This window comes from Lactuca saligna, chromosome 4, assembly GCF_052625555.1.
Source record: "Lactuca saligna cultivar CGN05327 chromosome 4, ASM5262555v1, whole genome shotgun sequence".
Taxonomy (NCBI): Eukaryota; Viridiplantae; Streptophyta; class Magnoliopsida; order Asterales; family Asteraceae; genus Lactuca; species Lactuca saligna.
Window position 1 is genome coordinate 97,110,329 of NC_136420.1, and position 22,356 is coordinate 97,132,684.

General features: G+C 35.9%; 2 protein-coding genes across 2 annotated transcripts; one reads left to right on the plus strand and one right to left on the minus strand.

Moving 5' to 3' along the window:
- Window positions 1-14,608: 14,608 nt before the first annotated feature.
- Window positions 14,609-16,887, minus strand: LOC145042436 (DPP6 N-terminal domain-like protein). Its single transcript, XM_078990855.1, has one exon. The coding sequence runs from the start codon at window positions 16,762-16,764 to the stop codon at window positions 14,701-14,703; it is 2,064 nt and encodes a 687-aa protein (XP_078846981.1). The 5' UTR covers window positions 16,765-16,887; the 3' UTR covers window positions 14,609-14,700.
- A 274-nt stretch (window positions 16,888-17,161) lies between these two features.
- LOC145042437 (serine/threonine-protein kinase AtPK1/AtPK6-like) lies at window positions 17,162-20,361 on the plus strand. The gene is made up of 7 exons (XM_078990856.1): window positions 17,162-17,309; window positions 17,382-18,189; window positions 19,076-19,158; window positions 19,260-19,380; window positions 19,446-19,619; window positions 19,731-19,838; window positions 19,923-20,361. Exons 2-7 carry the CDS (start codon window positions 17,557-17,559, stop codon window positions 20,232-20,234), a joined length of 1,431 nt encoding a protein of 476 aa, XP_078846982.1. The 5' UTR covers window positions 17,162-17,309; window positions 17,382-17,556; the 3' UTR covers window positions 20,235-20,361.
- Window positions 20,362-22,356: the final 1,995 nt, after the last annotated feature.

The window sequence follows — 22,356 nt, forward strand, 5'->3', positions numbered from 1 at the left end:
GTCTTTCATGTGTCAAACCTGAAGAAATGCCTATCTGACGAAACCCTCATTGTCGTGCTCGACGAAATCGAGGTAAATGAAACCCTTCATTTCGTTGAGGAACCATGGAGATAATGGACAGAGAAGTGAAACGAATGAAACAAAGTCACATTCCCATTGTGAAGGTCCGATGGAGCGCCAGGTGAGGTCCAGAGTTCACCTGGGAACATGAAGACCAGATGATGCAAAAATACCCTCATCTTTTCCCTAGTTCTTGAAGACTACTCCAGAACAAATTTCGGGATGAAATTCCCTCTAACGGGGGGATGATGTCACAACTAGAAAATTAGGGATAAGATTTTGATCCTTGTACAAGACAATTTCCTCCATGTAACCCTACAACATCCTATTTAGTGAAATTCAAACTACAATGCTATTTAAGTTCATATGTTCATACATTGCGATTCAGGTCGAAACAACCTCGTATAAGCCCAAAAACATGATCCAATAGCTAAGTTCAATCAATTTTGGGCCTTAGCCCAAAAATTCTCAGCCCAAAACCCTATTGGACCAAGATTTCTTCATTGGGCCGATAACTTCTTCATTTGGTCTTATTGGGCCGAAAATCTTTCTTTGAGCTGTTCGCTACAGCTAGACGGGGCCAGTCTAGGGTGACAAATATCTTACCTAAACCGATGCCTGAAGAACATCATGATAGGCATATCACTCACATCAAGCATGGTTATAACGACTCACAAAGGGATTAATAACATTATTTTGGATTTACGTAAAAATATACACTTCACTAGTTTTATTAAATATAAAACTACACTTCATTTTCCAATACTTATTTATCACCACTCCAGTCTTAGGGTTTTAAGACTGCAAGTTTTCATACAACAGAAAATATTGGATTTTCTGGGAACGCATTTTTCACAATTACAAACAATAGAAAACAAAAGACATGCATGCAATTATTCACAACTTTAGAACGAGATTCACAAACCATTTTTCAAATAAAATATCGGATTTTCTGGAGTTTTTACAAGTTATTACAAAAAAGATGTACAAAGCTTTTTCATACAATCATGTTTATGAACTCACCAACATTCTATGTTGACGCTTTTCAAAACGACGTGTATTCTCAGGGACTCAGTGAGCAGGTACATGGACTATGGGTGTCGGATATTTTGATGCAGTTTAAATATTACATTTTGTCATTTTGAGTAAAATTTGTGAACAAATACAATTTGTAACAATGTATGTTGGTATCTTTTAATGTATGATGTTTGGTTGCTACGTTTCATTCATATTCAATTGTTGTAATATTACAAAATGAAGTAATCCGCCCCCGGACGTTTCCGCCATCCAGGTTCGGGGGTGTGACCGTTTGAGGGATAAAGTTGGAAACTTTACTCATCAAGACCATGGGAAGGATCAAATCTGAGACTTGGAGATCTTGTAGTTGAAGGAAATGACTTAATTGTTTAAGTTGTCCAGACTCATCACCACGGTGTCGTTAAGGTTGCTATGTCATGGTGAATTGTAACATTTCTTTTAAAATAAATAAGTAATAATACTTAAAACTTCGAGATGTAATTTATCCTATTTGTCTTAGCCCTACAGTTGTATTAATTAGCAGGGTGTTGGTTTTCTGGGAATTAAATGTCATAATTTGGATTTTGGGAGTTAAAGTGTAATTTCCGGATTGATTTTGCAAAGAATTCTGAAGACTGAGGGCTCTTCGTTCTTCCATCGCTTCTTCACACTCATCGTCGCCGCTCCAGCGACTGTTCCATCCCGCTGTCGTCCTCCGACCGCTGCACGCCACCAGGTGGGTGGTCGTGTTCGTATTTAGCATGTGTAGATGTGTGTGTTGCTGTTGCTAGTTGTGTATGTCGTGTGTGTGTGTAATTGATTGGCCAGAGAACGAGGGAAAACCCCACCATGGCAGCCGACCATGTTGGTCGTTGCCTTGATGCCATGTACCTAAGATTTGCAAATAGATTATTTGGAGCGTTTGAGCTGATTGGATAGGTGGGGTATTTTGATTTGGATCCATAAATTGAAGAAATTTGATCGCTTAAAAGATTTATTTAATATAATGGTAAAAAGCTAAAAAAAAAAAAAAAACAATTTACATTGTTTTTCAATAAGCTTGTAACATCCAAAAATATGGTCCCAAAAATTCCATTTTAATAATAGATAAAATAGTTTTTTTTTTCCAATATTATCTAAACATTTAAATAAAAAGTAATGTATCAATTGCCATAAAATCAGAGTGAAACATCATAAGCAGAATCCCAATGATGTGTACGATGCAGTCATCCCCATTACAGCCGGAAGTACCTAAAACATAAAATAAAAATGATAAGCACAAAACATAGTGAGTTCCCCCAAAATACCACATAGCAACATAAAGTAAACAGATAGTGAGCCCCTCCCTTCATTAGGCCCCGCGCGGCATCAGACCCCATCCGACATCGGGACCCGCCCGGCATCGAGCTGAGCTTGGTAAAACGGGCCCACGCAATATACAATAACATATATCAAATAAACAAATACACATGCAATAACCACAATGATACATAACATACAATATCCATCAGACTCCGCCTGGCATCAGGCCTAAGCCCAGAAAACACAAGTACATACAAGTGTCTCGAAGACAGCTAGTATACAACATAACATAAACATGGGCCAGAATTGGTACCTTCGACCCACTAATATCGGTAAGGAAACTCACCTCAAATACAAAATGATAGTTGAACAGATCCCGGCTCTAAATATCAACTCCACTCAACCCCTAAACAGAAACAATTTCCTTAAATACAACTCAATGCCCAAAGACCCCGTACAAGTCAAATATGGTCAAAGATTAAGGTCAAAGTTAAAGTCAACAGTCCGAGTTGACCAACACACCGAGTTGTCCTTCAACTCGTCGTGTTTCTCCATTGAATGCACAGATCAGGAAAAATCATATCAACTCGCCGAGTTCACTAATGAACTCGTCGAGTTAGCCAGACATCCAACAAATTAATGCATTAACCTGTTTCCATCAAATCAAGGAATTCCAAATCTCATATCTACTCTAAAATGATGTCTAGAAGGGTAAAGTTTCCAACTTTATCCTTAGGAACCACCAAAATAGGTTCAAAACCCAAACCCTAGGCTTAAATTGGTGAGGGCTTAATCATTAAGCACTAAATCACCAAAGGCATAGCTCCAAACTGCATATCTAACCCTTAAAGCTAAATGGCTACATAAATTTTCCAGCTTTACGCTCAAGCATGACTAAGAGAGGCTTAAAATTCTCAAAAGAGACCAAAACAAGGACTTAACGGATGCATGAAGATCTTAAGACCATAAAGTTGACACCTTTATGCCAAAAGAAACCATGAAGATCTTAGATCTGAAATAATAAACATTTGGGACGTCTAACTACTCCAACAACCATCCAACCATGGCTAAAAGCATATAATCTAACATAAGAAGAGATCTAAGCATTTATTAAGCAATATGATAAATTGATACCTCAAAAACTTGGAAAATAAGCTAATGATTTTGGATCCAAGACTCCTTATTCAAGCCAAGCAACTTCTAATTCCTTATCACCTTCAATAAGCACCAAAAATGAACACTCAAGGCTCTCCCTAAGCACACATACTAAAAAAATGGAAGGTAAAGCTCGAATCTAGAGTTTCTGGACAGATGAGGCTGGTAAGGAGGCCAGCCAAGGGACTTAACGCCTTTAAATAGGGTGCAACACCCTAAAAATGAGTGTTTTCTTCATAGCTGCCAACTCGCCAAGTTGAGGCACCTCAACTCGCCGATTTGGCTCATTAAACTTTGCGACCAAAAACAACTTGACACACCGAGTTGAGGCTTCCAACTCGCTGAGTTCTACAAGAAAATAAATAATTGGAAAATAAAATCATACCGAAAACCAGGCGTTACAAAGCTACCATTAAAGATGTAACTTTATTGAAGAAGAATCCAATTACCAAATTAATGAAATATAGCCAAATAATAACTACTATAGTGAATTTTATACCTCGCCCTTATTAAATTTTATAATTATATAATTTTTACATAGTTAGGTTATGGGGAGTGGTTACAGTCAAGCCACCGGAAAAAACGTTGTTAACTCAGCGTCATGTCATCTCCACCACTAGCTCACTAGACATTAGAAATGGTTATCACACCATAATTTTCTTTTATTTTTATTTTTTTTACGTTTTTTATGATTAAAATAAATATAAAAAAACATAATTTAAAACAAAATAAAATATTTTACATTATTTGAATCCACATTATGTGACATCCCCAATTTCACGGCCAGAAAAGACCGATTTGTTTATGCTTTGTTTTATAAATCATAGTAATCGTTTAAAGAAAACGGTTGCGGAATTTGTTCCCAAAACAAGATATGATAAAAACTTATCAAAACATTTCTCAAAGAGAATGTATTTTCATTAAATAATAAAACCTCGGGATGTCATGTTCCGATACAGACACATAAGCATAAACAAAACATACATTCATTTACTCTAGTGATTTACATCTCCTTTAATCTCTCAGTGCAAAGCAGCTTCGTATCGATACCTGTGATACAATTAAACTGAGTGGGTCAGGCTTGGGAGCCTGGTGAGCATATAGGGTTTTCATCCCACAATGTTATATCATATAAATATATATATAGAACATCCAAAATTATATAATTTCACCATATAAAAAGCAACTCTTATCCCACCCGATCGATCCTCACAATGCCACGATCTAAACTCTCGTATCTAAACTTTTCCTCTTTATCTGATCCCTACTCACGGATCTAAACTAATCTCTCCACCTGATCCATACTCTCGGACCTAAAACTAACCTCTTGGTCTAATCCATACTCCCGGATCTAAACTAATCTCTTGGTTTGATCCATACTCCTGGATCTAAAACTGTGCCCAATCCATACTCCCGGACTAGGGACAATTTACTATGTCTTAATCCATACTCCCGGATTAATGACAAGTTTACCTATTGGTCTGATCCATACTCCCAGATCTAAAACTGTGCCCAATCCATACTCCCGGACTAGGGACAATTTACTATGTCTTAATCCATACTCCCGGATTAATAACAAGTTTATCTCTTTTCCTATTCCATATTCTCGGATCTAAATCCAATCTCTTTATCTAATCCATACTCACGGATCTAAAACTAACCTCTTGATCTGATCCATACTCACATATCTCATCTACCCATATCCTACCCAACATATTCGTAGATACAAAATATATATATATATATATATATATATATATATATATATATATATATACAGTTTAACTCATTAAAACCTATATAGTTCATCCATTCCATACTCAATCTCAAATAAACAAACAATATATAAACACATAGCACGTATTTCATAACAAATACTTAATATTTATGTGTTAGAAGAATGTGACCACACACTCATCCAAAACATATACTTAATACATTCAAACAATACTTGTATTATAATCGTGTTTATGAAAGGGACTATACACTCACTTGATTAGAAGATGATCGGACAGCACTACGACTTATAGAAGTAGTATTCTTCGGTGAAACCGGGATCACTTCACACACCGGGTTTCTCACGGGCAGAGCTTCGGCTCGGAAACTCTTTTCTTCTCGGGATCTTCGGGCTTCGGGACTTGCTTCGGGTCTCGGGGTTGATACCGGGGCTTCGGGGGGTTAAAATAGGGCTTAGAGGGTGTATCGGGAGTGGGAGAGAAGGGATGGAGCAACCATAGTCGGCTGGCCCTTCAAATCTATTTATAGGGCAAATTTGGCCCTTGCCACGTCGTGGGATCCTTTTGCCACGTCGTGGGCTTGATCGTCACTGCATGCGTCATCCCAAGTTGCATATGGGGGACTCCCGGAGGTGTGAGGGGACTTTCCACATCGTGGCACTGCTTTCCATGTCGTGGTCTCTGACAGTTTTGCGGTTTCGCGCCCCGAACTTCAGAAATTCATAACTTTCGCATACGAACTCCGTTTTCGATGTTCTTTATATCGACGCGAAGGTGAGATTATGCTCTACAACTCTTGTTTCGACTCCATTGGCTAATTTTGACTTTATTTTTAATATATTATAAGTATATTACTTATATATTATCTATAGTAGGCCGGGACAGGAAAACTCCGTTCGAAATTCATAACTCCTTCATCTGAACTCCGTTTTCGTCTGTCTTTTTATCGTTGGACTACTATCGAATAAATCTTAAACTCTTGTTTAGATCACTAAGGATAGATATCTATCTACCTTAAGTTCACTATTTACGTCGTGCTGAGTCGTGCCGGTTCTGTCGCGAAACTTTGACAGGTCATAACTTCTTCGTTATAACTCGGATTTTAGCGTTCTTTATATGCACGGAAACCTTATGACATATACTACAACTTGGTTAAGATTAATCCTTCTAAATAATCTTCCATCAAAAAGTCATTTTTGATGTTTATCGTCTCTAAATTGACTAGCCCGAATCTACGGGCGTTACACATTACATTAATTAAAAAACATAGAAAATTAAACTTAAAAAATTAGGAAAATAAAGCTAAATTACTAAAAAAAACATAAAAACATAGAAAACTAAACATAAATGACTAAAAAAAACATAGAAACTTAAACCTAAATTACTAAAAAAACATAAAAATATAGAATCTATTTGCGATATTTTTCAAGAACATGTTTAATTTTTAAAATGAGCTTAAATTTTTCGGATCGAGATTCAATTATGTGTAACTAAGAATTGCAAATGGATTATTTGGAGTGCTTGAGGTGTTTGGAATAAACGGGTATTTTAATTTGGATCCATAGGTTGAAGAAAATAAAGAAAATGGGAAGAGATTATGTGCTTTTTGTAGTGTAAAATGTATGTAAAATAAGTATTATTTGTAGTTGTAGTATATGTTTTTTAAATTCAAAATGAAATAATTGTTTTTGGTCCAACGGTAGAAAAAGAAAAAAGAAACAAAGAAAATAGATAAAAATTCGTTGCCAGCTTGTTCTTCTTCCTGATTGGTTGTCTTCGTTCGTCTTATCAGCCACAGCCAAGCCACCAGACATCGAGACGGTGTTCACGCATGACTTGGTTGTCTAAGTGAACATCATGCGTTCTTTACTCCTCCCAATTCGCATAGCCTTATATAACATCTAACCATAAGAAAGCAATGAAGTGACATATGAAAACATATGTATTTTATTATGAATGAAGCTAATATCAAAATAACCGAGTAATATATGTTGTCTTATAAAAAAGATAGAATAAAACGAAACAAGCACTCATTCATTACCTCTCTATCTCTACAAAGGACAAATATATCATCATCCTCATCGTTAAAAATAACCCTACAAAACTTATCTAGTCCGATCCATTTTTAGTCTCATCCCATCCGGTACTCCCCCATGTAACAAACACAACACAACACAACATCAAAAGTCTTTTAACATGTGATATTATAATGAACTTTTTACAATTCTCGTCAACAAGGGCGGAGGCACCTTAGGGTCAGGGTAAGTCCAGGCCCACCCTCATTTCTTTTTGTCTTTTTTTTTTTACTTTAAAAATAAGATACCATTTAGGTGCTTATGATATATATATATATATATATATGTGTGTGTGTGTGTGTGTTATTTTTTTCTTATGTTAAACTTATCATATTATTCTTCATTTGGCTTGACTTTAATTAGTTTTTATCTTTTATATATATATATATATATATATATATATATATATATATATATATATATATATATATGGTAACATCCGAGACTTAAAAGGTATTAATTATTTGTATAAGATTAATGAATTTAATTGGTTTGGGCTTGGACCATTGGGTCTTTGTGATTGGACCGAGAGGTGTCATACGTGAGGGGGGGGGGTACCATTCCATGTACCCTCAGCGTACTCAAGAGATAGGATGTGGATGCCATGCACGTATGCCCAGCATACCAAAGGGTACACGTAGCGTACGCATGCAGTCCCTAAAACCCTAAAATTTTGGGTTTGCACCCTTTTTAAACATTTATAATCTTCAAAGCCCTTATCCTCTCAACCTCCCTTGCCCCCTCAGTGCCCAACTCGAACCCTAACCCTCTTGTTTGTATTTTGGAGCTTACTTTGAGTTTTTGGTGTACCTTTGGTGATTTAGAAGAAGAATGAGTTTAAAGAAGGAGCAATAACTTGAAGAGAGCTTGTAGATCCAGGGGATCAACACCATTTCTGACTGATTTGAGGTATCAAGCTTCAAACTTGACCATTGCATGCTTAGTTGTAGTGTTTGGGTGTTTTATGGGTTATTTTGACTCTATTGTTATGGTTTCTTGTGTCTTGATAGTTCCAGACCATAAGAGCTGTCCTTTTGAGCTCTTGGAAGCACTTATAGTCATAAAAATCAGACCTTGATGGTTAAGCCACAACCATGAAAGTGTTTGTTGGTCACAAAGGTTGTTCAAGGACTTGAATCATGTTTTAACCCCCATCTATGCATGCAAATACATAAAGTTTGTAACTTTATGGTTTAGGATGTCTTAAAGGACCTGAATCTATGTTTTAGACGTAGTGGATTAAGCCACAAAAGGAGTCTTAAGGAAGTTGGCCAGTATGCTGGACATACACCCTGGTACGTTGCGCGTACTAGGTCAACTTCCCACTTTTGATCAAGGCCAGCGTACGTTGGGTGTACATGCCAGGTACGCCGTGCGTACGCATGCAAAGTGACAAAACTAGGTTTTTGGGCCTTAGGAGTTTAGGCCTGGACAGTTGGGCCTCATGGCCCACTGTGGAGTAAGGCCTCTGGGCTTGGAACTAAGATTTATAGTTGTGGGCCTTCTACGCCATAATGGGCCATTCGAAATTATTTATTTTGGGCTAAGGATTTATTGGGCTTTCGATACGGCCCATTTGAGGAGTTGGGCCCAATTTAGAAAATTGGGCCATTGGTGGGCCACTTGTGGGTTTGGGAAGCCTATTTAGATTTAGGCATTTTCATGTTATGGTGTTGGGCCTTAGGCATTAACCAAATTAGATCAAGGGTAAATGGTCATTTTACCCTAAGAAGGATTATTAGTTTCTGGTTAAGTATTATTGTGGTAATGATAGCTTGGGGAGTCGTCGGAGCTACCGCTAGAGATTCATACCGTTAGATTTTGCATTAAGTTTTACGAGGTGAGTTACCTCCATGTATGAGTGGGTCGAAGGCACCAATGTCGGCCCATTAGTAGTTGTTGTAGTTGAGATGATTGTCTTTGTGATAACTGTCTAGCTTGCGACTATCTGTTATGTTTTATGTGCTTACTTACGATATTATGTACTAGTGATAGGGGTGAGATAGACCCAGTGTCCGGTTGAAATAGACTGAAAGGGAGGCCAACACCTAGATATACTCGGGAATATCCGGTTGAAGTAGACCGAATGGGAGGCCAACTGCTCGGCAGTATCCGATTGAAATAGACCGAAGGGGAGGCCAACACCTAGATATGCTCAACAATATCCAGTTGAAATAGACCGAAGGGGAGGCCAACACCCAAATATGCTTGGCAATGTATTTGTTATATGGTATGTGGTATGATGGGGGAACTCATTAAGCGTTGTGCTTACGGCTTTCAGTTTTGGCTTCAGGTACCTACTCTTCGAAGGAGAAGGAGCCGACATGATTGCAGCGCATCACACCATGATTTCCTTACATGAGATTCTTGGGAGATATACTTTGATGATGTTTTATTGTGACATGTTTTGATTATTGACATTTTGGTTTTGTTATGGGATGACACGATGAATGTTTTTAATACTAATGGTTTATTTATTACTTATTTAAAAATAAAAAATTTGCTCTTAAATTTTGGGATATATATATATATATATATATATATATATATATATATATATATATATATATATATATATATATATATATATATATATATAATCAGGTTCTCTTGAGAACCAAAAGATTTGTGAGAACTTACGAACTCGTAATCAACTCATCATTTTTCAACACAAAAAATATCAATCTTCTCCAAATGGTGCATCCAAGCCATATTTAGGCTAAAAAAGATTTGACGATTTTTTCAATTTTGAGTAAATCTGGTTACAAATATTGTATGGTCTTGATCGATAATTTCACTCATTATGTATGGGTGTACCCATTAAAATATAAATCAGAAACCTTTATCAATTTTTCCAAATTTGATCAGCTTATCTCAACCTAATTTAACCGTAATATCAAAACCTTTCAATGCAATCTAGGTGGAAAATTTTATAATCATAACTTCAAAACTTTTGTTGCAACACATGGCCTTCCTTTTTGCTTTTCTTGTCCCTGAACCTCCCAACAAGATGGTCGGGCCAAACAGATGCTTCGTCTCTTAAATGACATCATCCGCACTCTTATAACTCATGCTCATTTAGGTAGTGTTTGTTTTTTGTCTGCAGATCTGCGAGACGTCTTCTATCTGCGCCGCGCAGACCACGCGCAGACATTAGTCTTCGCAGACTGTTTGTTTTTTTGAAGACTGCAGACCTAAAAATGTATGCGCGCCCTCTTCTTGGCGCAGATGTGGACCAGAGTCTTCTAACATCTTCAGACATCTTCTAGCTTAAAAAAACATATATATCTTTATTTTTTTAAAGTTTTTTTTTTTAATTTATATTTTTTCCAACTTTATTAATGATAAACAATATGAAAAAAAAATTACAAAACTTAAAAAAAAAAAACATTTGACGATACAAACATGATATTTTTAACAAATTTATAAATAAAAATTTATTATAATAATATTCGTTGAAGTTGTTTATATAAATATGAAAAAAAAAATCATAATATATTCTTATATTTTTTTGCCAAAATTTTGTAAAACTTTATTTAGTAGAGTATCATCAATTTCTCGAGAAAATATTTATCGTACGTTTTTAATAGATTTATTTGAAAAAATCGAAGTTTATTTCCATCTATTTATGTATCAAATTCTTTGATCACTAATTATAATGTTTAGTTATAACTTTGCAATCAAAGTTGTTGGTTTTTATCAAATATGTATATGAATTAATACCATTTTTATTTTTATTTTTTATATAATAATACATAAAAGTTGATCTAGATTCGTTATATATTTATAATAAAGTCGTAAAAATATATAAAAAATTCGCTTTGAAGTTTTAAAAAATCAGTTTATTTAGATTTCAGTTTATTTTAATAGCCCGCAGATGTTAAAAAAACAAACAGTTTTCTTTTTTCAGACTGCAGACGTTTGGTCCACCTCTTCTACTGCAGAGGTCTACAGATATAGTCCGCAGACTGCAGACATTTTACCTCAGAAAAAACAAATAGCACCTTACTCCCTCAATTTTTGGTAGAGGCTCTATACACCAACACTTATCTTCACAACATATTACCCACCAAACACCTACATTTTTCAACCCCACCTTTGCTCTATTTGGCCGACACCCTACATATTATCATTTACGTGTGTTTGGTTGCACATGCTACCCAACCAAATAAACTCCACCCTCATTCCCCCAACTGCATCTTTCTTGGGTACCCAGAAAACTTTAGGGGATACCATTGTTACTACCCATCCTCCGACAAACCACTACTTCAACACTCCCAATCCATAGCCCCATACCTACTGCCACTCCCTCGCCAAAATCTACCATGAATTCGACTCCTTTCCAACAACCAACATCCCCACCTACAATCACTTATACTCGACGTCACTAACCCACTCAAACTACGCATCCCCTTGCACCATCCCAACTACCTTCACTACATGCAAACACGTTTAAAAACCGGTTCTACCAAACTAGTCACTCGCCTCAGTCTTCATGTATCCACCAACCCAAACAAGTTATCTCCCTTACCCGCCTCTTACAACCAAGCCTCCATAGACCCTAATTGGAAACTTGCCATGGAAAATGAATATAGAGCTTTATACGAAAATAAAACATGGGGCCATCGATTGACCCGTCATTCGGTGCATGTGGCTCTATCGCCACAAATTTAGATCGGATGTCACTCTTTACAGGTACAATTACAAAGTACAGTTGGTTGTCAATGGTAAATCACAAACCGTAGGGGTAGATTGCACGGAAAGCTTCGGGTATTGTGTATTTTTGGGGAATAATTTAATTCTGTGGCTGTCAAAATGACAACCTATCGTCTCTCGTTTGAGTGCCGATGCAGAATATCGGGGAGTGTCTGATGGCGTTGCCGAAACTACATGGCTCCGTAACCTATTACTCGTGTTATATGTTCCCTTTAAAGACAAATACCATCATATTTTGTGACAATGTCTCTGTCGTCTACCTATCAGATAATCTGGTTCAACATCAACACATGGAATTCGACATTCACTTTGTTCGGGAAAAGGTTCGGCTAGGTAAAGTCCGGGTGCTTCACGTTCCTTCTGCTTTACAATATGCAGACATTTTCACAAAGGAATTGCCTCGACAGCTTTATCAAAATTTTCGTTCCAATTTGAGTGTTCGTTTACCTACAGTTCAAACTTCGGGAGAATATTAGAGACCGACTCAATATAAAGGGTTTTAATAATCAATACAGGGATCGATTCCTTCCACCATCATCTACTTTCAGGTTTCATTTATATGAAAAGGAGTCAATGGTTGGTAACAATTTTTAATCCTAAGAGGTTTTTTTTGAACAAGCAGAACAATTTATCAATAAAAAGAAACATGAGAAGGAAGCTGGAGATATACAGAGTAGTTTACATGTAAAAGAAACAAATATACGAGTAACACACACCACAGCCAGAATCACAAAGCTAAAAACAAGAAAACACCAAAGTTAAATGTAGAACCAATTGAAGCACAACTGAGGTTAACTGAATCCAACAAGGACCAAAAGATGCTTCCTAGTTAAAGAAACCAATTTGAAAGCAGAACCAACTGTAGCAACTGTGAGGTAGCTTTTGAGCAAAACCATGTAGAGATTCATTGAGTTGGGGAGCAACACCAGAAGAAGAGATTGAAGCATCTTCATCATTCATTCTATAGCAACAACAACCCCACTAGCGACAGGGGCAAATATGTCCAACAACAGTTGTGTGATCATCATCAACTCATTGTATTTAACTGATTCAGTTTCACGATTCCTCCAAATACTAGAATTACTGGAAGAGGAGATGCTCCCCAGGAAATCCAGTCAAGATTATTGATTTTTCCCCTGTTTTTACAACCCACCATCATTTGGCTAAAAGTGAAATATTGAAGTTCCTCAAGCACCCAATGCGAAGCCCTCCTCTATCTTTAGGGGAGATTACTCTTTTCCAATTCACCCGATTGAAGAAAGTTCCTTCTCATTTTAAGTTTAAGAAGAATGTACAAGTTGTTAACACTAGTTTCAATATTGTAAAACTACAATTAATGAAACTGTATTTTAAGTTCAGAAAAAAAAAAAAAAATAGATTTTTTTATGTAGTTTTCCAGATTTTAAAAAATAAACATTTGTTTATAGACTACAAACTTTTAGACTAGACTTTTTTTTTTTTTTTTTCTGTAAATATGAAAAAAATAATGCAGGAATTTGATCCCTTAAAAGAGCTATTTACTAAAATGGTAAAACGCTAAAAAATCAAATAATTTTTCAGTAAGTTACCATTAGAGACGTGCTAACTTTATTGAAGAAGAATCTCATAGGCCATAACCAGATTAATGAAATATAGCCAAATAATAATTCCTACAGTAATTTGTGTAACTGTCCCTTATTATATTTTATAATAAGTATCAACTTTCATGTTCGTTTGAAATGAATTCCATGTTTCATGTTTGATGGATAATTGGATATCGCCATTCCTAGAGGAGGGCAAATGGATCTCTTGTTTTTCTATTAAAAGACAAAAATACCCTCGCTACATATCACGATATAATGTAAGTAACTTTTATTTTAGATGAAATTTTGAAAAATCATTAAAAAAATTTATAAAATTTGATCGACTTATTTCCAACCAAATGTGTGAACGATTACAATTCATTCATATTTTAATTCCTTTAACACATTTCATCTCTTCCAAAAGGACATGTGAACAAAACATTCCCTAAATTTCTCGATCTACGAGTCCCGAGTACTTGTCAAAAAGAAAATAGAAAAGGTGCAAAATCAAAGTTAAATGCTAAAAGAGCAACGTACTTTTACTTATTTGTTTTTTATAGCAACCTACATTCATTTCTTCATTGTAAAAATGCTGTATTTTGAAGAATTTACACAAATGTGACAATGTCATCCAAATATAAAATGATTTTTATTGCTATAATGTGGTAGATTACTCAAATAAAAAAATAGACAGCACCATTTTCTTTTTGGTTAGTTTTTTTATGAGTACAATGCATTTATAACAAAAAATAAATGAAAGTATGTTGTTAGTTTTCATTTTAAACTAATAAAATACCTTGTTACTTTCCTGGTATTGATAAAATAGCTTAGTGGACGAATCATCAACCATATGAAAATATATTGTGCTATTCATCATTTTATATCGAAATCAAAACGGATAATTCAAAATAAACATTCTTAATCGGGATAAGACCCATTTTTTAACATGATAAAAGTGTGATTATCTATTTATCTGAAATGTCCATAAAAGAACAACATTTTTATTGTATAACGGAGTACTAATAAATACATTATTTGTGCATGATATATCTACTCCAAAAGTAATTTAAATACTCCTTAACCACCACATTGGATCTTTTCACGATCACGTGAGTTACTTATCGCCAGCCACGTGCAATCCTCAAAGGAGCATTTTTCCTCACCTTTTGGCCACTCAACGTCCTTCGGCTTCATAAACTTAGGACCCCAACATGGCGTCCCATCTTCATACGAGTTATGTGTCAATCTGGTCAACTCTGAACCATCCAATTTCATAGTAAATATGTCTCCATACGGTTGATAGTGATGTGGATTGGATATCGGTTCTGCTGAAACAGCCGCATAATCCGAAGTGAATACAATGTACTTTCCATCTGGACTGAACCACGGGTGGTTCGTACGTCCAGACGAACCACTATGGATCAGTTGTCGAAGCCCGGTCCCATTTGGGTGGATCATATACAGCGCGAAACTACCTGAACCAGGGTTATGACGGTCTGACGCAAATGCAATGTGATCCCCATCTGGGGACCAATTACACATTGTGTCAGACCATGGTCCATTGGTCAATTGAGTTAGACCACCTTTTTCACCTTCAAGGGCGTTCATGATGTACAAGTTCTTATGGCCCGATCGACCCGATCTGAAAACGATATATTTTCCATCGGGTGAAACGGATGGAAACGCATTGTTTTGTCCACCGAATGTGAGTTTAGTAAAAGTCGGTTCATCTTTATCAACTTCTACTGCGAATATATCAACGTCTGTCGCCTCACTCGCAAAGGTGGGTCCGATGCTTGTGTAGACCACACCTTTGTGCGTGGGGTTCCACGCTATTGAAAATGCAGTAATATCCGGGGCAATCTCTCGATGACCCGACCCGTCACTGTTAACCACGTAAAGACCCGGTAAACGCACATAAGCGATTTGACTTCCGTCGGGTGAAAATGAAGGAAATGATCCATCGATTCGGAATAGGGAAATCCGGGGTTTTGGGGTTTGGATATTTTCAAGAAACATGTCATTATTTATCATCTCACTGTTGCTTCCCGACCCTCTACATTTGTGATAACCGACCCGGGATGAATCTGGTGATATAAATGGGTTATAGTGATTGGCCCGTGGAGCAATTGACCGGGTCAAGTCTTTAAATGAACCAGAAACGATGTCGTACAGCTCTATATGACGGTAATCTGAACCGGGTCTCCTGGTTGCTACTGCAATAATATTCTTCTTGGTTACTGAAGCAGCCGGGGTGAACGCGTGGAGACCCGGTGGAGTGACTCGTTGAGTCGTCACCGAGTTAACCGTGAAGGGCTTATTTTTTGGAAGAATCGCGATATAAATGCTCCACCACCCATCATCACTCTGCCGGTGGAAGAACAATGTTGACTCGTCTGACCAACTCGGCCAACCACCGTGCTCCACCACCTTGACTCGTCTTGACCCGTCCTGAGTCAAGAAAACATATATATCCGTATCGAGTTCCTGCACCTCCCCACCCCAACCTTTTTCTCCGGAAGAAGCCACCGCCGTCCACAAACCCGACGGAGACACAGCCGGGCTGAAATCGGCTACTCCTTGAGGTGTTAACCGGCGAGTTACCTTGGTTGACAGCTGAGTCGAGTAAACCGCAGCCCAACTCGTCCGACCCACACCTGTTTCCTCATGAGTCGACACGTATACCAAGAAATCACCCACCAGACTCGGCCTATCTTTCATCGAAATCCGTCCGCCGCTGCCTCCCACGAGACGGTGTTGGTAACGAGTTAACTCAGCTTCAAGGACCGAACGTTTTCTGGTGCTGTCCACACCAGAGTGATAAATTGAGTCCAGATAGATGGAGGATGATCCGTTGCGTTCAGTGACATAGACGAGGTGGGTGGATTGTGGGTCAACAAAGGTAGGATTAGTTATGGGATTCCCATTAAAGGAAGAGGCGAAGTAGCCATTGAAATTGACGGAGTTGCCATCGGTAAGTTGGATTTCAGTGCCGGTCGTGTCAATTGGGAGGGAGAATATATCGAATGCATACCTTGATCGGCCGAGCGTAGTGAAGATGATGCTGGTAGCAGGGTCAGCTGCGATCGAGTCGTTGATGAAGAAGATGACGAGGAAGATGATAAGATGCGGGGATTTCATGTTTGGGATTCGCACTTAGCAGTGGGCAAGTGACAGTGGGAATAGTGTAATAGTGGCCATCTTATCCGAGAGGAATTATCTGGTTCTAATAAATTTGTTGCATAATAATGGAGTAATATCAACCGAATATTATTGATTTTTCGGTTTTTAGGTAATTAATTTGTCATGTCACAACCATTTATTTCCCTTATAAATATCATGTTGGACACCAATAAGAATTTTTACTTTTTTAACGCTTTGATTGTATATAGGTACTCTTAGGTAGGGGTATTTTCATTTTTTTTAGGTACATCCTGTCGTTCTCAAAACATATTATCATTTAATTTAATTATCATTTTAAGGAATAAGTTCAAAAAAACTAAAGAGAACAAAAATAGGCTACCTTTTTGGAGAAATCCGATTAAATGAACCCAACCAGAAACAGAAAATTCTTTTACGAGAAGGTGTATTATACTATTATATTTCCTTCCATATTAGATATCGATAGAATCCATCCCCCATGGTCTAAACTCTAAACTCTAGTTCTCGAACATCATCCAAGAGGGGTAACACTTTGTCTCTTTTGTTTATTTTGCAGAAATTTTACCTTACTTCTATCCTACACAATTGTATTGCAGTACTATCGTCTTGTTATTCATCATCCCCAATCTCCATCGTCGATATCGCTTCTGGATCTGTAAGAAATTATCGTGTTTATAAAATGTAATCCCAAGTCTCCCACCCCGCCTTGAATCAGTTCTTGGCAGGATTCTTCCTCTAAAAATCATCCCCCCACACACGAACACGATAAGTATGAACATGAACATGGGTTCAACAACAGCTCAGCAGAAGAAAACCCTACACTCGATGCTAGCAAGCAAGCTCAATAACCTCACAATTCCGCCATCATCAACTGATCAAGACTTCGATTTTGCCGATGTATTTGGCCCTAATTCATCATCTTCAACTAATCCTAATCCAAACCCTAACCTCTTCATAGGGGATCCCCAAATTATCCACAATCGATCCCACTCCTTCATTGGCCCTTCCCCTCGTTACACCCTCTCCAAATCCCTTGCTTTTCACCATGAGTTTGATCTCGAGAGCTCCGGAGAAGACGACGATCTAATCAAAGTCGAGAAAGAGGAGGAATATGATGTTGAAGGGAAGGGTAGACTGGATTACAAGATCGTGCCTGGGGATTTTGAAATAATGAGGGTCATTGGTAAAGGGTCTTTTGGCAAGGTATTCCAGGTGAGAAGGAAGGATAGGAGCGTGATTAATGGTGAGGGCGAGGCTGTGATTGGGGATGGGATATTCGCCATGAAAGTTATGCGGAAGGACACAATCATAAAAAATAATCATGTCGATTATATGAAGGCTGAAAGGGATATACTAACTAAAGTAGTTCATCCTTTCATTGTTCAGCTTCGTTATTCTTTTCAGGTACTCACTTTTGTTCTTATTTTCAGGATTTTTTTTCATTGAATCTTTGAAATCATAGCACATTTGACATTTTCATCTCGTGGTTGTTTTAGTTAAAAGATGTTTTGGTAATCTTTATTAAGCTTTTGTTCTATTGGAAGATGCTTGTCTCAATTATGAAGGGAAAGATGCAAATCATGCGAATGAGTAGTAATTCCCTTTTCAGATAAATTTGATCACAAATGACCTTATTCGCCCTCACATCATTGCAAAAGTTCCCTAGATGTCCCACAACCTTAGCTTTAACTGAAAACTTGAAGCTTGATAAAGTGTCTTCTTCCCATTCATGATGTAAAAATTACTTTAAATCTTTGATATAAGGACTGAATGAGTGCTGTATAAAAAAAAAGTCTGTTTCTTTTTTCGACTGAATGAACAATTTGAATATGAAAAAAAGAAAACCAATTATACCCTTCTATCTAAAAGCGGTGCTTATTTATTCGAGAATTTTCATAAAATGAATTTGTAAATGACCACAATAAAAAAAGTTTTAAAAAAATTAAATATTTTCTTTATTATATAATTCTCTCAAAAGATTTGGAATGCAAAAAAGCGACAAATGACTGAAATTTTGGTTATTGATTTTTTGAAAACTATGGTTTGTTTTATATGGTCCACATATTTTAAAAAGAAGACATAAAGGAAGGGTATATCAGTCATTTACACAAATGAGGGACGACTGGAATTGAATTCCATGACTTTAAGAAAAGTTAATTTCCTACTCATTTGCGACCAAACACCTGAACGGAATGGAATCGAATTCTGATTCCTACGGAAACCCTTGAACTTGATCCTTTTCATTTGTTAATTTATTAATTATACTTTTTTGGTTTCTTTTTTGTTGCAGACAAAAACGAAGCTGTATTTGATCCTGGATTTTATAAACGGAGGCCATCTTTTCTTTCACTTATACCGACAAGGAATCTTCAGGTGCACATCGATTACTTGTTTATAATAATTTATTTACACTTGAATTTTTATATAAAAAAAAATAATAATAATTAATATTGTTGAATTTGAATGTTGGGTAGTGAGGATCAAGCAAGGGTGTATACTGCTGAGATAGTATCTGCTGTTTCACATCTTCACCAGAATGGAATCGTGCACAGAGATCTTAAACCTGAAAACATACTCATGGATGCTGATGGCCATGTATGTATTTAATTAATTAATTAATTTTCTTAAAAATTAAAAATAATTATTATTTATGATTTCAGGTTATGCTGACGGATTTTGGTCTGGCAAAGGAGATTGATGAATCAAGCAGATCAAACTCAATGTGTGGGACCACAGAATACATGGCTCCTGAAATATTACTTTCTAAAGGCCATAATAAAAATGCAGATTGGTGGAGTGTTGGAATACTCTTGTATGAAATGCTAACTGGGAAGGTAAAAAATATATATATATATATATATATATATATTATTATTTTATTATTTTTTATAGTTGGGTTGTAAACTTGTAATTGTAAATTTTTGTGATGATGCTATTATGTTCAGCCACCATTTACTCATTCAAACAGAAAGAAACTTCAGGAGAAGATCATCAATGAAAAAGTGAAGCTCTTACCACGATTAAGTGGTGAAGCTCACTCTTTGCTCAAAGGAGTAAGTGAAGCTATAATTTATAATTTGGTAAATTTTTCATAATACAATTAAAATATATGTTTTGTTTTGTTTTGTTTTGTGTAGTTGTTGCAGAAGGATCCTTTAATGAGGTTGGGAAGTGGAGCGAGAGGAGGTGATGATATTAAAAGCCATAAATGGTTTCGAACAATAAACTGGAAGAAATTGGAGTTGAGAGAGTTGCAACCCAAGTTCAAGCCAGATATCAGTGGAGAAGATTGCACTGAAAATTTTGACAAATGTTGGACAGGAATGCCCCTGGATGACTCACCAGCTCCTACACCAACAGCGGGTGAACATTTCCATGGTTACACCTACGTGGCACCTAACCCTTGGCTTTCTTCTCCTCCTAACCAACCCACCCCTCAAGATATGTAAATTTGTCGATTTGCCCCCTTCTTGATTTCTTCTAATAATGAACATGAAGATGCAAGTGGCATGTATTCGTTTCATCATGTGGATTGATGTCGTTATGGAATCTTTTATCTTTAGACTTTTCTTTTAATCAGAGTTGTCCCACATGCTTGTATTTAAATATACGTAATTCATAAGTGTAATTCAACAAAAACAATTAATTAATCAATTTACTCCCCAATCCACTCAAATCTTGTTAAGATATGTTTGATCTACATCTCCATGTGAAGTTGCCTAGAAATTAAAACAAATAGTACGAGGAGTGGTTGAACAACTCAAAACTTGGTCGCTTTTAATCTTGTAGAATTTCCTTTGTGGATTTCAAGATTCTATGGACTTTAGTTTCTTTTTGGTACTTGGCTTTTCTTTGATTTTATAAATTGTTATTCATCTTGGATATTTTTTAGTCAAGCTAGTGAAAATGATATTAAGAATATCATTAAAAAGATAGAGCAACATCAAATTTAACCAAAAACTATGTATACACTAATAATGCGAATCATTGCAAGTCGTGTAAACGTGTGTTTAGACTTTAGACTAGCCACAAAGACACGAGGTTTATCAATTGAAATTGTAAACCCAAAATATGTACTTTGGGTCATTTTTTAAATCTTCTACTGTTTTAGTTTTTCAAAGATAAATAAATGTGTACTTTTATAAATGTTAGTATTATGAATCTGATGCCTAAATAGCCTAGAAACGAGAGAAATTGTAATTTTGAGGGGTGAAAGCTGTAAAGTGTTTTATTTATTTATTTATAAATGAAATTGTTCCAAGTGGGAAGTCATTGGTTAAAAAAGGCTTCGTAGGTGTCCCAGCTGTTCTTGGTTACAAGATAAAGAGATAAGATTTGAGACTCAACTTTTGAAAATAAAGTAAACCAAAACTTACTTTCCATAGGCATTGTGATAACAAAAGTCAATAAAATACATTTTTGCTTATTTCTTAAATATCTAAAACACTACTAAGAATAATGCTAATATCAGCAACCACCCACGTAAAGATGAAAATGGCACAAAACAAAAAAAATCAACCAAGAACCACCATTAACTTAAAGTTATATGGTCCTACCACTCTCATCTTGCCACCATTGAATCAGGACACACCCCTACCCCTATACACCTAGATCTCATCCTCATTCATTCATAATTTCATATTCTAATTCCCATCATACAAATCCAACTTTTGATCTAATCTCATTCAATAGTTATGATTAATTTTCAAAATTAGATTATCAGGCTCATTTTTAGTTTTTGTATATTTAGTCTTTATTGTTTTTTTTTACAAAATAAATCATTGATCATGTTGTTTTCATACATGTTCAATCATTATGATAAAGCCTGAAAAAATGATTTAATATGGTATTTGTATAGTTCTCAAAATATATATATATATATATATATATATATATATATATATATATATATATAATGTTTTTTTATTGCAAAATAAATCTTTCACTGTTTATAGTTGATTTTTTTAGTTTTTCTCATGTGATTGCTTCCTCTCTACTCGAATTTGCATTTCCAAAATAAAATAAACCAAAACTTACTTTCCTATGTTGGATATTTAAGAAATAAGCAAAAATGTATTTTACTGATAACAAACAATAAGATTCTTTATGATTGTTTCAAATTTGTATTTCCAAGAAAAAAGAACACCCTAAAGTCTTCCCTAATTATTTGGTATGAGTTTGACAATTTTTTTCTACAAATAGGTTTTTTTTTCTTTTCAAATTAACCTTCCTTTTTACCCGCTTAAAATTTGTTTTTTGTTACCAAAGAAACAAAAAAGTGCAAATTTTGGCAATTGATTGATGAAAAACATATAAAATTGAATTTGAGTTTTGAAGATGAGTTTACAACTATTAAAGATGAGATTTATTATCTCAGAAGAAAGTGAAGGAGCTGAAGAACTCACGTAATGATAGCTTCTATGATGATATTAAAACTATAATGTTATTAATCTGCCTCTATTAATTGGTATTTATATGATCTCATTACCCAACCAAAACAAAGAAAAGTAAAACATGATTCCACACCACAAAATAAGTTGAATCATACGGATGCAAAAACCAAATCACCAC

What these genes read in the sequence shown, in the direction of transcription:
- LOC145042436 (XM_078990855.1), bottom strand. Translation starts at nt 16,764, where the DNA reads ATGAAATCCCCGCATCTTATCATCTTCCTCGTCATCTTCTTCATCAAC.
- LOC145042437 (XM_078990856.1), top strand. Translation starts at nt 17,557, where the DNA reads ATGAACATGAACATGGGTTCAACAACAGCTCAGCAGAAGAAAACCCTA. An exon ending in ATGAAATGCTAACTGGGAAG is followed by an intron (nt 19,620 to 19,730) that starts GTAAAAAATATA and finishes TATTATGTTCAG; the next exon opens with CCACCATTTACTCATTCAAA. An exon ending in CTCACTCTTTGCTCAAAGGA is followed by an intron (nt 19,839 to 19,922) that starts GTAAGTGAAGCT and finishes TGTTTTGTGTAG; the next exon opens with TTGTTGCAGAAGGATCCTTT.